This window comes from Vicugna pacos, chromosome 12 (genome assembly GCF_048564905.1).
Source record: "Vicugna pacos chromosome 12, VicPac4, whole genome shotgun sequence".
Lineage (NCBI taxonomy): Eukaryota > Metazoa > Chordata > Mammalia > Artiodactyla > Camelidae > Vicugna > Vicugna pacos.
Genome location: NC_132998.1, coordinates 62,237,062 through 62,253,368, shown reverse-complemented (window position 1 = coordinate 62,253,368; position 16,307 = coordinate 62,237,062). Strand labels below are relative to the sequence as shown.

Here is a 16,307-nt window from a genome sequence, read left to right as displayed (position 1 = left end):
AGGAAGGAGGGGCACCCTCCCCAGGGGCTGACACCGACGTCACCACCATGAGTAATCGCCATATTAAGGCATCTTACTGCCAGGCCACCCCCTTTTCTTATTCTTGCTTACCAAACTCAGGAGCAGCACCTGACACCCTCGGTGCCTCCCTGCTGTCCATGCTGTGGGTGAGAAGACCAAGGCCCCAGAGCAGGGCGGGACTGGCCATGAGCATCCTGTGTTCGGCCATGAATCTGGCACCGTCTCCTTGTTCTGAAGCTTCCGGCCTCTGGGTTGACCCTGGGTTGCCTCTGCCTGCCACCACCAAGCAGGATTCAGAGCTGCCTTGGACCCACGCCGGTGTCCCAGAGCTCTCCCAGACCAGGGGTTCCGTGAGGCAAGGGGGTGGTGTGCACCACCTCGCCTTGCCCAGAGCTTGGCACATAATAGGCGCTCAGCAAATTAATTCCCAGCCACATGCAGCTACAACCCAGGCAGGGCTCTCAGTGGGCCACACCGTGCACACGGACGACACTTGGGCCTCCTCCCCAGCCTCCATTCCCAAACCCCTTAGGGGAGGGGCTGGTAATAGGGAGGTAACCTGTCGCTTCAGGTTTGTCCTGAGGCTTCAGCAACCCGATGTAAGGTGGATACCGAGGGCCAAGGCCCTGCCTTAGGTGGCCTGCTGCTACCTGCCCTTCCCCCTACCCCCCACTGACCTCCCCACTGCTCCCACCTCAGGGCCTTTGCACTTGCGGCCCCGTCACTCTGCAGCACTTCCTCCAGTCACCACCGTCCATCTCCAGAACTCTGTGATCTTCCCAAACGGAAACCCCGTCCCCATGACACGCTCACTCCCCACTCCCCTCCCCCAGCCCTCCTCCCTGCCTCTGGGGACTTGCCTGCTTTGGGATCTCACATGAGTGGGGTCATAACAGTACTTGTCTTTTTGCGTCTGGCTTATTTCACTGAGTGTAATAACCTCAAGGCTCATCTGTACAGCAGCCTGTGACAGAACTTCCTTCCTTTTTAAGGCTGAGTAATGTTCCACTATTATAGGACGTCCTGCTGAGTCGTGTTTACTTGTCACCCACTCGCCGACACATGGGTCATCGCCACCTTTTGCTGTTGTGAATCGTGCTGCTCTGGGGGGTACAAGTATCTGTTTGAATCTCTGCTTTCAGCCTTTGGGGTGTAACCCCAGGGGCCTCGTAGCATTTGAACTACTCATCTGTTTGGGGCTGTCAGCCCTCCCCACCAGAATGTAAGCCGGGGCAGGGACAGCTTCTACTGAGTTCTGTTTCCAGTTGATTTAGTTCATTGCTGTGTCCCTAATGCCTGGAAGGGGCCGGCTCGATGCATGCTTGTGGGGGGTTAATGAAAGTCACGGTTAGCGGCACAGCAGGGAGACCTGGGTCCCGCAAGGCCCCAAAGGTGCACGAGCTCCCCACCAGTCGCCAGGCTCCCCAGCCGTTCTCACTCCTGTGCGCTCGGGCGCCTGCTCACCAGCCTCCGCCGCCCTCAGCCCACCGGTTATTTCCACCACCTGAGCCATCCGTCCTCCTTTGATTAAGTCTCATTTTGCCGTGAAAAGAAAGGGAGGTGACGGTGACTGGTGGGGGAAGGTCATTCGTTCCAGAAAGGAAATTGGATGGTGGCGTTTCCATCATCCACAGCCCGGCCCCCTGCACCCAGCAAACCCACTTCCCTGCCGCGCCCGCCCGTCCCCACCGTGGGCAGCAGAGCCAGTGTCTGCACCGCAGGCGAGACAGCCCACACCCGGCCTCTCCTGGCTCTCCTTCAACAGGCAGCTCTCGACGGATCCATGCAAGCCAAACGATGACCAGCTGTGGCCAGCAGCCCTTGAACGTGCTCGCCATCCTCTCGCTGCTCATTTCCGCAGGTAGACCCTCCGTGACGCTTGGGCGAGAGGTGGCGGGGTGAGGGGGGCAGGGACAGTGGTCCCTTCCTGGGGTCCATGCCAGCCCAGCGGGGCTCCTGGGTGCTGATGGGGATGCCTCGAGTCCCCTGCCCTGCTGGGGTCCCCCTCGTGAGAAGCTAACGTCCGATGCTGTTTGGTGAGAAGCCACTGTGTGCTGTGCCCCCACATGCCTGCCACGGGAGCTCAGCTGGAAGATTCTTGAGGACACTGTAGGGTTAAGGGTGGCTGATGGCCAAATTCAGTGATTTCTCTCCTGACCCCAGCAGGTCAGAGTCAGGCAAGGTTGTAGTCACCGCAGATGAGGTGACTGAGACTTGGAGAGGGACCTGGCTAGCCTGAGACAACACAGCCAGTGTTGGGGCTGGATTCTCACCCAGGTGGCGGGAGGCTGCCGCCCCCATCCCCCACCCCAGCACCGGACTGGTCTCCCAGGCTGGCAGTCATCCCAGCAGGTGGCTCTCACTCTCCTGTTTACGGAGATGAACATAGACCAGGTTCTTGGGCTGCTCCAAACTGAAGCTGGCCGACTGGAGTCCACCCTACCTCCTGCCAGCAGGGGTGGCCCAGCGCGAGCCCTGGTCTGAGCCAGGTGCCTTTTCTCTCTGTCTCTTCCTCTGTCTGTCTCCCTTTGTCTCTGTGTCTCTCTCTGTCTCTGTCCCTCTTGTGTTCTTTCGCTCTGGCAGAGCTGTTGACACTGGCCTGTAGCTTCGGGCCCTTAACCCTTTGCTGGGGGGTGTGGCTCCGAAGGAGGCCCTGGACAGCCAAGCCAAAGCCAGCCCAAGGCCAAGGGTCTGGGGCCACGGTGCACAGCACTCTTTCCGCACTGTTTTCACTTGTATTAGCTTGTCCTGTCCTCGCTGTCCCCTGGGAGAGAACTCCACACCCATTTACAAGTGAGGAAACTGAGGCTCAGACCAGGAAAGCGACCTGCCCAAGGCCACACGGTCAGTGGACAGTCACCTGTCTGTGAAGTGATGGCCATGCTAGCCCGAGCCCTGCAGACAGGGGTGGTACGTGGTCCTCTCTCTGACCCCCAAACCCCAGGACCCAAGAGAGTCACTCTCCGCTTGGTGTTCCCTCTTCACTTGGGCTGGTTTTCCTGGTGACTGAGGACTTACTGGCCTCCTAACAGAGTCCCTCTGCCCTCGGGCCCCAGGCATGGCCCGAGAGCCATACTGTGCCCATGACTGGAGGCCGAAAGTTGCCACCTTTCATCATCCACTCATTGACTTACACCTTCCCTGTTCCAAGCAGACCCTACGCTTTGCTGTTTACAAATGCTCCTCGGAGCCCCCGGCCGCTGGACCGCCGGTCTCTATCAGTGACGGCAAGGAGGCACAGAGAGGCTGTGACGGCCGGGTGACCCTGCATGCTCCAGGATTCAGACCAGCTGTCCTGGCTCCTGGCCCAGGGCTCCTTGTGTTCTGGCACATTCTTCCTCAGGAAGCAGCCATGGCCTCCTTGTATTTGCCAAATGGCCAAAGCAGGTGGTTCTGGCCATCCAGGGCTGGCCGGGGTGAGCCGCCAGGGGCTTCTCCATATCCACTTCCCTGGCTGGGCCTCCCTCCCACCTCCGTCTCTGCACATGTGGCTCCTCCGAAGCCCGGCTCTCAGGCCCCCTCCCCGGCTCCATCCCCTCCCTCTCCACGGCCCAGCTGGCCCAGGCCTCCCAGTCCGGCCTCAGAGCCCCAGCTAGTCTCCCTGCCCAGCCCCTGGGATTGCTGGCACAGCCAGATTCCTGCGAACTGAGTGTGAGAATGCTCACAGCAAGGCTGCCCCCTCGACCTGCACAGGGGCTGGAAGGTGGCCGGACGGTGGCCGGAATTCGCTTCCCACCTCTGCCCCTCACCTCCAGCCTCCAGTGCATGCTTCCCCCAGGCCAGTGGGTCCCAAACCAAGGCTGTTGGCATCCCCCAAGTTAAGACTCAGGTTGCGCCCCCCTCCCCAAGTTTCTAATTCAGAAGGTCTGCTGAGAGGCCCGAGAAACTGCATTTGTGACAAGTCCCTGGGGGATATGGGTGCGGCAGGTCAGGGACCACGTTTTGAGACCACTGCTCTCAGCCTCAGTTTTCTCTTCTGTACAATGGGAATAATGAGGTTAAATGAGATGGTCCATCAACCTGAGGTTTACTCAGTGACCTCTGTGTCCATGAGGGGGTCTTCTGTTTCCCAAGGCTGAGGCTGAGAAAAGGGCCTGGAGGAACCTCCGGACTCGTGAAAGGCTGGAACCCTCTCCTGCAGTGGTCCTGCCCTGCCCTACGGAAGAGGATGCTGTACTTTGCAGAAGGGGCACAGGATTACACAAGGCCCCCCAAGCCAGGCTCGGCGCTGCAGCACGTGAGGCCCAGAGGCCCACCAGCCAGCGCAGCCCCGCTGGGACTCCCCTCGGCAGCCCCGGGCGCTGGGAGCTGTGTGGGCTGGAGTCTAATCACCTCTCAGCAGAGACAGAGATTTCAACTAACTGAGGCGCTTCTGCAAAACCAGAACCTTTGTGGTTGGAGAAATGTATTCAGCCTGGGAAGCCCCTTTTGAGCGATACAAATTAGATACAGCAGTCCTTTTTATGAAGATACTAATTAAGCTGGAGACAGCGGCTCCAGGTTTTTTTCCATTGTTGTATTTGTTCGGGCTTTCACGCCTGTTTATCACCACCGGCACCGCTAGTAAATAGTGTCCTGGGCTTCCAGCGCCATTGGTAGCTGAATAGGGGCCTCCGAGCTGGAGGAAAGGGGGTTCAAGGCCAAGACAGCTTTGTCACCGTGAGCTGGGGCCACTGAGGCAGGCTCTTGGGGACCTCCAGGTCTCAGGCACCAGCTTAGTAGAAGCCAAGATCCAGAGGGGACACTGCTTTCTCTACAGCAGGACCTGGTTCTGGCAACCATGCCGCTCACCACCCAGCCTGGACTTGTCAGTGAGTCCACACGGCGATGGAGGAGTGGAGAGGGTCCTGGATCTTGGACCTAGGCAGGCCTGGGTGGATTCCTGCTCCACTACAACTAGCCAGCTCAGGCAGGTCACTTTAGGCCTCCGAGCCTCTGTTTCTCCCTCTGTAAGGTGGGATCCTAGACCTGCCTGCTAGGATGGCCAAGTGGATTAAATCTGCTTGAGCCTATGAAGCACATAGTAGGTGCTCAGTTAATGCTGTTTCCTTATTAAGTGCCTTCTGTGTGCAGAGCCCTTGGTGGGGTGATCCACGTGGGGCTTCAGATGCAGTGCTGCCTGCGAGGAGCTCCCAGTCCGGGCAGCACAGTGTAAGTAGGTCTGTAGTCGAGGCACATCAGGGAGGTGACAGGAGTCAGAGCAGGCTTCTCGGCAGAGGTGAGGCTGGGCCACACTGGACCACAAAGTCTTCCCAGCAAGGGAAGAGGTGAGCCAGACCCTAGGATAGGCCGACCAGGTCCTGCCCGTGGTGAGGGGCCCCCACTAAGCCCAGGGCCTCTGTTTTCCAGTCTTGTCCGCGCATTTCCGGGTCTGTGAGCCATACACGGACCACAAAGGCCGCTACCACTTCGGCTTCCACTGCCCCCGGCTCTCGGACAACAAAACCTTCATCCTCTGCTGTCACCATAACAACACGGTCTTCAAATACTGCTGCAACGAGACCGAGTTCCAGGCGGTGATGCAGGCGAACCTCACGGCCGGCTCCGAGGGCTACATGCACAAGTAAGTACCACGCCGAGGCCACGGCCCTGCTGCCCTGGGCATGCAACGAGCCAGGCTACTGCCAGAACACCCCAGCTCCCAGGCAGCTGTTGGGTAACCAGTGCAAGGATGGGTGGACCTAGGAGTCTGGGAAAGTCTTCAGGTGATGGGTTTTCTGGCTTGTTCTGCCCTCTGGACTCTAGCCTTCTTGTCTGAGAAATGGGCATGTAAAAACTACCTCTCAGGACTGCTGTGGAAGTTAAATGAGGTCAAGGATGTGGAAGGCTTTTGGGCGTGGAAGGTGCTTGGGCCTGGACTCCACAGGCCCTAAGTTCCTTTTTCACTCATTATTTGTTCAACAAATATTGGTTGAATTTCTTGACCCGGAGGTTAATCCCATGTAACCCCTTTCTTTAAGGTGATTAAAACACATGAGACCAGAGCCCTGATGGAGGGGATTCTCAGTGTAAAGAAAGAGGAGGAGTTTGATGGTAGAAAAGCAGTGGAAATATGCTAAGTAAAGGCACATAGGATCAAAAAGATCCACTTATTTCTCTTATTATGAGTGAAACTGAGCATATTTCACACATCTGAGAGTGTGTATTTCTTTTATTGTGAGCTAGCTGTTTATGTCCTCTGCTGTTGCGTGTTGAATTTTTGGCCTTTTTCTTATTTGTTTACAGGAATTCTTTATATATGAAGGAAATAGGATGTATTGAAAATATTTTCTCAGTGTGTTCTTTGAATTTATGATGATTTTTTTCATCACGCTTAATTTGTAATTGTTATTTAATCTAATTGTACCCATTTTTTTTCTTTTATGTCTTGTGGGCTTTGTATCATACTGAGAAAGGTTTTCCATACTCTGAGATTATTAAAAATTCCCTCATGTTTTCTTTTATGTTTTCATTTTTTGCCTTCAAATCTTTTATCTGTCAGGAATTTATTTGACTGTAAGGTTTTTAATTTGGATGGAAAGTAGGAATCCAACTTTTTCTTTTCCCCCAAATGGGTAGGCAGTTATCCCAACACCAATTATTGAATTGTCCATCTTCTCCTCACCACTGATGTGAAATGCAAACTTACCATATACTATAATATACTAAATTTGAGGATCTGGGTAGACTGTGATGGCTTTCACTGGTCTGTTCACATGTGCATTGCTACCTCTTTGGGTTAACTAGCTTTTGATATGTTTGAATGTCTTCTTAGTCTGTTCTTACAGCCCTTTGGTCATGAGAAGTTTAGAATTAGTTTGTGCAATCTCCCTGTCAAAAGAAATCTAGTTAGCATCTTTTACTGAGACTGCATTGAATTCATAGATTAATTCAAGGGGAATGGACTTTTCATGATGTGAAATATTCCTATCCAAGAACACAGTATGTCTTTCCATTTGTTCAAATTTTCCTTCGGAGTGTCTTGGAGTTTCCTGCATACAGGTATTATACATATCTTTTGCATTTATTCATACTTAACTTCTTTTCACGCTGCTATTGTATAATAGAGTCTTTCTTCCTCTATATCTTCTAACCAACTGCTGTTTAAATGATAAAACCCTGTGACTTCTAAATATGAATTTTTCACTCAGCCACCTTACTGAAATTTCTTATCTTTGTAATACTTTTTCAGCTGATTCTCTTAGGTGTCCAATTACGCCATCTTGCAACAATGATAATTTCACCTCTTGCTTTCCGATTTTTGTGCCTCACTTCTTTTTCTTGTCCAATCATGCTGGCTAGTACCTCTAAAATTATCTTTGAAATTGTCAGGCAGTTTTACCTTCTTCCTGGCTTTAATGTGGATGCTTCAGATATTTTCTCAATAAGCCTGAGGCTGAATCTTTGGAAGGATATATTTTTTTCATGATAAGGAAAAATTCACTTGGAAGGAGTGTTTGTTGAGTGACTGTTGAAGGGATTAGTGACACCACTGGGAGTGGTGGGGTGGGGTCTGAGCCTCCATCTCTCTGATGTTGGAGCTTGAATGTTTTGCTACCATGACGTGCTCCCTTGAGGGAAATTGCCTCTTCCCTTTGGTCAGGCAGGAGATGCAAATCCCTTGACTGTCATCCAAATCTCTCCTCCTCCCACCAAGGCCAGCTCCCCCAGCCTTCCTTCCTCAAATGCACTGGTGCTTCCCCTGAATATCTTGCCATCTGCTCAGACCTTAGAATAATTCTATGTGAAGTAGTTCAGCAAGCTTTGTCTGTCACGAGGGCTGGAATCAAGCCTAGAACTTGACCTAAGCCTTTTATAAGACCAAAGACTAATTCCCTGAGTGCAGAGGGCGGAGCCAGGACTGGGGTTAGGACCCTGAAGTGTTGTAGTTGCCGGCTGAAAGCCAGGCAGAAGACAGAGGCTTGGCAAGGCTTCTCCGAGGCTTCGGTGGGTGGTGACTGGGATCCTCATTCTGAAGCCCACAGGTTTCTGTGCTCTGCACATTTATACAAGACTCACACGGAATACTCCACCATTTCAGCACAGTGGGTCCTGTCTCCGGATAATGAAGAGTCTGACCACAAAACAAATCCCTTTTCTGGGGAGGCATGGAAGCACTGAGGAATTTTAGCTTAGTTTTTATTCTGGAAACTCAGTGAGCATTTGCTGAGTGCATGGCACGGGACTGGCTCTGTGCTCAACCCTCTGATGTCACCTAGCAGCACACCCTTAGTGCACTTTACACACAAGGAAGGTGAAGCCTGGAGAGGCTGAGTAACTTGCCTGACTGAGGCAGCCAGTCAGGGTGGAGATGGGAGTCAACCAGACTCCAGAGGCTGCTTTAATAAATCTGGGACTTCCACCAATAGAGGGCCTAGAGCAGCGACCCCTCTGCGGCACCGTGGACATCGGGGCCCTGGTCCTTCTTTGTGGGGGTCGCTCTGTGTGTTGTGGGATGCTGGCCACCACCCACTGGACCCTGGCCGCACCCTCTCCCCACTGACTGGCTGTGACAACCAGCCACGTCTCCTGACGCTGCCGAACGTGGCATGCAGGATTTTCACAGTTGAGAGTGCTGCTCTGGAGGGGTCCCTCCTCATTCATCCTCGCAGAGCGTCCCACCGCCCCCCCGTCCCTCAGACATGGACAGAGGCCCCGAGGGGGCCCGCGCCTGCCCAGAACTGGGTGTGCCCCTCACCCGGGCTGCACTGCAGTCCCGAGATTCGTGAGGGAGGCGTGGTGCTTGGTCTCCCACCTCCAAAAGTGTTTAAGAAGGTGGGAGCCACAGAGCTCAGAGGAAGGAGCATTTCCGGGACAAGTTCCTTGCAGCTTGGATATGAAATGCCAGGGGAGCCGTGGGGAGAGGCAGCAGGAGCTGGTGGGGGGGTGATTCCTGGGCTGGGGGGCAGAGGGAGAGGAGCTTGGGTTTCCTCCTGAGGGCCCTGAAGGCTTTAAGCTGGATTTGTGCTCATGCGTGGTGCATGGGACAAGGACCTAGGACACCACAGAAGCCGTGAGGGTGACTTGGGCAAGGCTGAGGCCCCGCTGAGGGGAGGGGCCAGGATCACCCAGGAGATGACCAATCCAGGGCTCAGACCAGAGGTGCTGGAGGCCCCCACTGAGTTGCCTGAGTTAGGGGGCCTTGTGGAGAAGGCCTGAGCCGAGGGAGCTGGACCAGGGCCTTGTGTCCAGCCAGAGCTTGGGCACAGAGGGGACAGCTGGAGGATGGGCCACAGGGAGTAGGAGGATAGGTCCGTGAAGAGGGTGGGACAGGCCTGCATGGCCAGGAGGTCCTGAGTGCCCTGGGGATGTGAGGAGAGCCAGGTGGAGTCTGCCTCTGGGACCGTCCTGCCCTTTGGGCCTCTGACCACTCTGGGCAGGACGCCTGTGTTATCTTAGCCCTCACAGCTACTCTGCGAGGAAGGAAGAAGGGCTGGGCCCAGGCTGGTGAAGTCACCTGTCAAGGTCAAGGGACACCGGGACCCTAGTTCCAGCCAGTGGGCTCTGCCACCCCCAGGTGCATCTAGAAAGCAAGGGCTTGTCTGGCTGGGGGACGAGCCAGACCTCAGCCGAGAGGTCAGATGTTCCAATGTCCCTGAAGGTTCGCGCCCGCCGGCAGCCCATCCTTACGGACCAGCATGGCCGTGCCCCCCGCTGGGCTTTATGAAGACACACGGGGGCCGTCAGCCGCAAGGGCTGCCTGGCACACACCCGCCCCACCAGTGAATCAGCTGGGAGGCGGGGAAAAGGAGAGTGCTCTGATGACTTCTTTATTTGTGTTTTCTGGAGGAACAGAATGGTCTGTTTTGGTTCTGGCTGCCTGGCAGAAAGACAGGCAGAGCGAAGGGAGCAACCTCGCCAAGCCCACCGCCATGGCGAGACGCCGCTTGCAGCCACTCGAGCAGAGGCCCTGGTGTCCAGGAGTGTCCTGCTCACCTCCCCGTGCCAGGTTCCAGAGGGACGCTAGCAGCAGCGGCCGCCCAGGGCCTCCAGGGCACAGGGCGAGGGGGGTAGGGGGGTCAGCGGTCAGCTCTCCCCGGGGGGCAGAGGTGGAGCAGACGGGAGTCCTGCGCAGTCTGTGGGTGTTCCTGCAGGCGGACGGGCTGCTAGGGCTGGGCGCACGGGGCAGGAATCCTAGGAAGTAGAAGGGCCCTCTCGGCCTCGCAGGGGGAGGGGATGGAGTGTCACTCTTCTTGGGCGGTGGTGAAGCCTCTCTGCCCCGCACGCTGTCCTTCCCCAGTGCCCAGAGGTGCTCCAGCCACGCTGATGGCCGACGTGTGGCAGCTGGTCAGGCCTGAGGACCTTACATCACTGTCCAACATGCTTTGAGCTCTGAATCCAGCCTCTGAGCTGGGTCAGAAGTTTCTGGATGTTCTTGTCAGTCACTCAACCCTATCAAGCCCCGTTAGGCATAAAACCGACATACACATAGTCAGCCTTGTAAAGACTAAAAAGGTTCTCGAATCCGTGAGGTTTCCTAGTCTGAACTCACACCACCAAGCCAGGGGTGGGGGACACATGAATGTTTATGGGCATTTATTGGACCTCCAGGGGCCTGACTTGCACTAAATCCTTTCATCTGAGTAGAGGTGTTATCTGTGAAGAAGGTCCCACTGGCCTCATTAGGTCAAGGCTGAGGCACAGAGAGGGTGAAAACTTGCCTGTAGTCACACAGCACACAGTGGCACAGCAAGGTCTGGGGCAGGTGTATCAGTCATCCAGGCTCAGTTATGCTGAGATAATGAGCAGCCCCTGGGGCCCTGGGGCTCAAGACACAGAGGCTGATTTTTGACTCATATCCTATGGCTTCCTCGGGTCACCTTGTGGCTCTGTGCACGGAGCATTCTGTGATCAAGCAGGCTGATCAAGCAGTCCCCTCCAGGGCAGGATGTCCCCAAGGCAGAGGGAAGAGTGATGGTGAAATTACAAGGTGACTCTTAAGCTTCTGCTCAGAATCACTCTGACACTTTCGCTGACCTTTTTTTGGCCAAAGCACGTCACGTGGTCAAGCCTGTTGTCAGCAGGGCAGGAAGAGGTACAGGGACAGACCCCATGGGCAGGCCTGCAGGGAGGATGATGAGTATTCTGGTGGTAGTGGACTCTGATTCATTAGCCCCAAGCCCACACTCCTCCACTGCACTAGACAATTTCAGTTCTACTGTGTGACCTTGGGCAAGTCACTTTGCCTCTCTGGGCCTAGATCTAGTGAGCACTCTCTCTGTGCTTTAATCCCAAGAGCCAGCACTCACTGGGTCCTTTCTCCTCCAGGCCCTGTGTCAGCTCATTAAGCCTCACAATCACACCATTAAGCAGGGCGAATTATTCCCATTTTCCAGAGGAGGAAAGTAAAGCTCGTTTTCCTGAGATCATGGAGAGAGAATTTTGCTGAGCTGGAATTTGAATCCACACAGGCCTGACCTCCTTGGCCCGGAATTTAGTCACCAGGGTTATCAGCTTGTCACACTGACCCATGTGTGGGCTCAGTGCTCAGATATTCTGGGTGAGGTTGGCTGAGGGGCCACCAGCCCTCTCCTGGCCAGCCCCGGCCCAGCCATGAGCCCTGCAGCCGTATTCCTTTCTGACACAGTGGCCTCAGGAACTCACCTCCTCCATCCTTGACTGGGACTGCCCATGGGTGGCGATGGAACTTCCATCTGGCCACAGCCAGCTGACGTAACTGCTCCTGCCTCCGGAAGTTCTTCAGTGAGATTCCTCCATCAAAGAAGGTTTTGTTTGTTGCTTGGGAAACACCAAAAGAATCTGAATCTGTAACTCTCCCAAAATACACTGAAAAATTGGTATCTGTGGCTTTGGCTGGCTTCACATCTTGCCCCATAAAACAACCTCCATTTTCTTCTGCCCTTTATAAAATGTATACACACACACACACACACACACACACACACACACACACAAAATAAAAACCCCTGCATCTGGACGAAGTTAACTTCCAGATCACGTTTTTAAATTAAATTTTAAAAACCAGAATGCTTCCAGCCAGCCAGCCATGGAGGGCAGGCTCTGGAAGGCAGGGGAGCTGCCCAGGCTGGGCATGCAAAGATAACCCGACCCTCGCTTCAAGGAGCTCTGATCTTGAGACGCAGGCAGTCCTACAAGGCAGCAAAGACAGAGTGTGTTCTGGGAAACCCAGTGGCTCTGGGAGCCCAGGGGAGGGATGGGACCTAACACAGGACATCAATGAAGGCTTCCTGGAGAAGTTGGTGGCAGCACTGAGACGGGGGGGGGGGCAGGGCCAGCTGCCTGCACAGGAGGGAGGGAGCAAGTTTCAGGCCGAGGAGCAATGTAGACAGAAGCCTGGAGGCGGCTTGTTTGCCCAGAGAACCCTGGGGGTGCCTGCCTTAAATGGTATGATGCTGTGGTTGACGGTGTGCGCTCTGGAGCTGGACTGCGGCGTGCAAGTCCTTAGTGGCTGTGAGATCTTAGACATGCCTCTTAATCCTCTGAGCCTCAGTTTCCATCATAGGATGGGGATGATGACAGTAATACTTCCTTCCATGTATGTTTTGAGTGTTGAATGGGCTGAGATGTGTAAAACGTTTACAGCCGTGCACACCAGCTGCTGCATGTGTTGCTATTGTTATTTCTTAGTCCTGGTGGCTCTAAGCCCAGCCGCATTCCAGCTCCCACCCCCAGCTGGCGTCATGGCCTCCCTCTCTGTGGGGCAGCATCTGCAAACAGCTGCCCACCTCTCCCTCCCTGCTCCCCTTCCTCAGCCCCCGCGGCTGCTGCCATGGGAACCACCGAGGAAAACCTGATGCTTAGAGCAACTCTGTGGGGGCTACAGGGGAGGCTGCAGAGAGGATGCTGGGGAAAGCAAGAGTGCCAGGGGCTGGAGCCATGTCCTCCTCCTCTGTCCATGTGGACGTCCCCCAGGACTCCAGCCTCAGCATGCCAGACAGGGCTGCTGGCCTCTATTCTCTGGCAGGACTTCTACATCCAGATATCTCCAAGTGAAGCTAGCTTCCCCTTGAAATAAGGCAGTTTGGGGGCCTGAGCTATCAGTCATTCACACTTTAGTATGAACAAGCCCCTGAAACAGCTGCTGCTGCCGGCCTCCTAGAAGTGGTAGCTGGAGGTGGAGCCACAGAAGGGATCAAAGGTGCCATGATGCAGAATTGTTGGGTTACTCATTCCTCCAGCAGATACCAAGCCCCAAGCACCTGCCAGTCCCTCCACTTGAGGTGCTTGGGACATGAAAAGCCTCCCCTCGAAGAGCCCCCAGGGTGGGGGTAGGAGGCAATCCATGCAGAGGGCATGTGTGAGTGAAACTCAGCATCCCTGCCTGGGCCCAGCCCTGGCAGGGGGCTGGAGGGCTCCAAGGAGGGCAGCCCCCATCTCCCTGCAGAGGCCAGGGCTGGACAGGGGTGAACCAAGCTGGAAAGATCCAGAATCTGGATACTGAGGCTGGGAAAGGCTTCACTCCATCTCCTCCAGGCCCAGAGACACACGGGGTCCCCCCAGGCCACACAGCAGAGCCGGGCCAAGGAGGAACCAGAGCAGGCCTCCTGGCTTCAGGCTCGTGCTCCCCGGCTTCAGCCAGCACCTAGAGGGACCTGCCGTGGGGACCCAGGTCACCGAGGGGTGTCTGGTGAGAGTCAGGGCAGGTCCCTCCCACTGGGATGTGGGCAGCGAGGCTGGACACTGGCTCTGCCTCCCAGCGCGCCTCCTCTTCGCCACCTGCCAGCGCACACCCACCGGAGCAGATGCCCGCAGCAGGCAGCAGATGGAGGCGGCGTCTGAGTGATTAATAAATCGGTCCCTTTAAACAGCCGCAGTCCCGGGAGAGCACTGTTCGGCGCTCAGCAGCCCAGCTGCAGTACAAGTCCAGGAAGCAGCCCCCCCGGGTGCCGGGGAGGCTCAGGCCCTGCAGCACAGCCGGGTGGTAGGGGAGGGCTTGAGTGGCACTCAGGCCGGAGGAAGCACCTGAGCCAGCGTGCAGGAGGGGCAGCGTGTCTGGGAGGCTTCCTGGGGGAGGCAGCCTCCAAGAGCCAGTGGTAGGAGACCAAGAGGGCAGGAAGGAGGCAAGAAACAGGAAGTGCTGGCCAGGCCGAAGGCACAGCCCGTGCAATGGCCCAGCGTCCGGGCAAGCAGGGCATGCTCCCTGGGGAGGAGGCGGCCTGGCCGGGAGCCAGCTTCCCTTCCAAGAGGGGCCGTGTACACTCAGCTCAAAACCCTTCAACATCTCTGCTTCTGGAGGGCGGACTAGCGCTCAGCGTGGGAATGTTGGGTGGAGGAGTAAGAGAATCGATGTTGGGGGGCAGGGCTGACTCTGAGACCCCAGCCACGCAGTCTGGTGGTGCCTGATGAAGAGGAATCGCGGAGGGGACAGAGCAGGGTTTGAAAGGCATGTGACTGGCAGACAGACCAGTGCCTGCTGCATGGCGTGGGGGGAGGGCAGCTAAGCTGAAGCCCTGTTCCCTGGGCTCCTGGGAGGGAGCAAGATGGAGTAGGCTGGAAGGGAGCCAGCCCTGGGCCTCCCCCAGGTGCTGGGGGGCACTGGCCGAGTTCCATGAGGCACCTGGGGGTGCGAGGTGGCCCAGTGTGGATGCTGAAGACCGGGAGGTTGATGGCTCTGGAATTTGGGTGGGTTTGTCCTAAGACAGCAGACTTCCTGCGTTTGCCCTGGGTCCAGAAAGAAGGGGAGGGTCTGGCGGGAGAGGGGAAGAGGCGGTGCGGATGCTAAGAGAGCCTCCCAGGTGGCAGGAGCAGCATAAGCAAGGGCCAGGAGGGTGGGCAAGCAGGGGTCCCCCACGGGAGACAGCTGGCAGGGCCGGGAGTGGCACCAATGGGGGAGGGGGCATGAGGGTGAAAGCAGGGGCCATCCTGAAAGCCCCGGATGCCCAGCTGAGAATTCCTTCCAGAGGGTGTAACAGTGTGGGGGCCCCCTGCCCAGGGAGGTATCTTGGAGGGGATGCTCGGGGAGGGGGCACAGGGCAGTGGATGGAGAGGAAGTGGGGGTCGGCATGAGCAGAGGGAGCAAGATGCCCTGCCCCCCAGAGGGGCTCACCATCCCCCCTCTCTGAGACCCCAAATGAGCCTCTGTGCCACATTTTAAGATCAACTCCCTGATGAGCTCTGGCCCTTGGGGTCACTGTCACAGCCTCTCTCCGTCTCTCCGTCTCCCCCAGCAACTACACCGCCCTGCTGGGAGTGTGGATCTACGGCTTTTTCGTGCTGACGCTGCTGGTCCTGGATCTTTTGTATTACTCGGCAATGAACTACGACATTTGCAAGGTTTACCTGGCGCGGTGGGGCATCCATGGACGGTGGATGAAACAGGACCCCCGGCGGTGGGGGAACCCTGCCCGGGCCCCCCGGCCAGGGCAGCCAGCCCCACAGCCCCAGCCTCCCCCAGGGCCCCTGCCGCAAGCCCCCCAGGCCGTGCACACGCTGCAGAGAGACAGCCACAGCCCACCGCTGATGACCTTCCAGAGTTCGTCTGCCTGGTGAGTGGCTGCGATCATTTGTCTTTGACGGGCTTGGAAGGTGCCAGATCCTTATTGCTGCTGTGTTTGGCTCGTCGATTACTGGATTGTTTGCTTATCTTATTTGCCATGAAGGATTTGAAGTTGCTCGTGGTAACTGCATGTGCCGGAACAGAAAATTCAAAATGAAAGGTTGAAACCATGCTTGCTAACAAAGCTCGCAAATTTCTTTTCCTTAGATTCTTGTGTGAGAGCTGCTGCCACTGAGTATTAAATGGATTGTGAGTTTCCTGGCTAACAAGGCAAAATGGGAAATTGGATGTCTTTCTAAGTTCTCACTGTCTGGTCAAAGGAAGCGAGTCGGTCTGTCCAGGGCTGAGGGATGGGTTTTCTTCAGCATGAAGTTAGTAAATAAGCGTATTGCCAGGTTCCAGCATGCACATATGTTGAGTCTCAGAAAGGCATCTGAGGCGACGCAAGCAGGCTGCTCAGTGATGGCTCAGGGGGAGGGCAGGACGCTGGCAAAGGGGATGGGACCTCAGCTGGCCTTATAAGGTGGCTACCCCAGCAGTGCCCAAAGGGTATGTTCATGATTTCCTCTACTGTGACTCTCATGTCTGTCCATCCCCAGGCTGGTGAAATGTAGGCAGTAACTTAACCTGGGGGTCCCTGGACAGTGCAGAGCTGTGGGGGGGGGGTCTGTGCATTTTGGAGCAGGAACCACTGTGCACCAAAGCCGGGCATCAGCCCCCGGCAGGAGCCAAGCTGAGGGCAGATGCTCAAGTCCAGAGGTCAGGTGTGGGGTTCAGATGCTCTGTGGGGGCTAAGCTGCAGCCACAGGCACACAGGGCACGGGGTACA

General features: G+C 56.1%; 1 protein-coding gene across 4 annotated transcripts in view; it reads left to right on the top strand.

The window, feature by feature from the left end:
* The window catches only part of SHISAL1 (shisa like 1), a 79,145-nt gene that overhangs the window by 26,114 nt on the left and 36,724 nt on the right, over positions 1-16,307 (top strand). For 2 of the 4 annotated variants that reach the window (XM_015241689.3, XM_072973662.1), the window contains exons 2-4: positions 1,787-1,882; positions 5,371-5,584; positions 15,150-15,467. In XM_015241689.3, coding sequence (XP_015097175.1) covers positions 1,819-1,882; positions 5,371-5,584; positions 15,150-15,467 — 596 coding nt within the window. In that variant the 5' untranslated portion in view covers positions 1,787-1,818. Of the gene's footprint in view, positions 1-1,786; positions 1,883-5,370; positions 5,585-15,149; positions 15,702-16,307 lie in introns of those variants that run through there. The other 2 variants (XM_072973660.1, XM_072973661.1) reach the window with 1 other exon arrangement.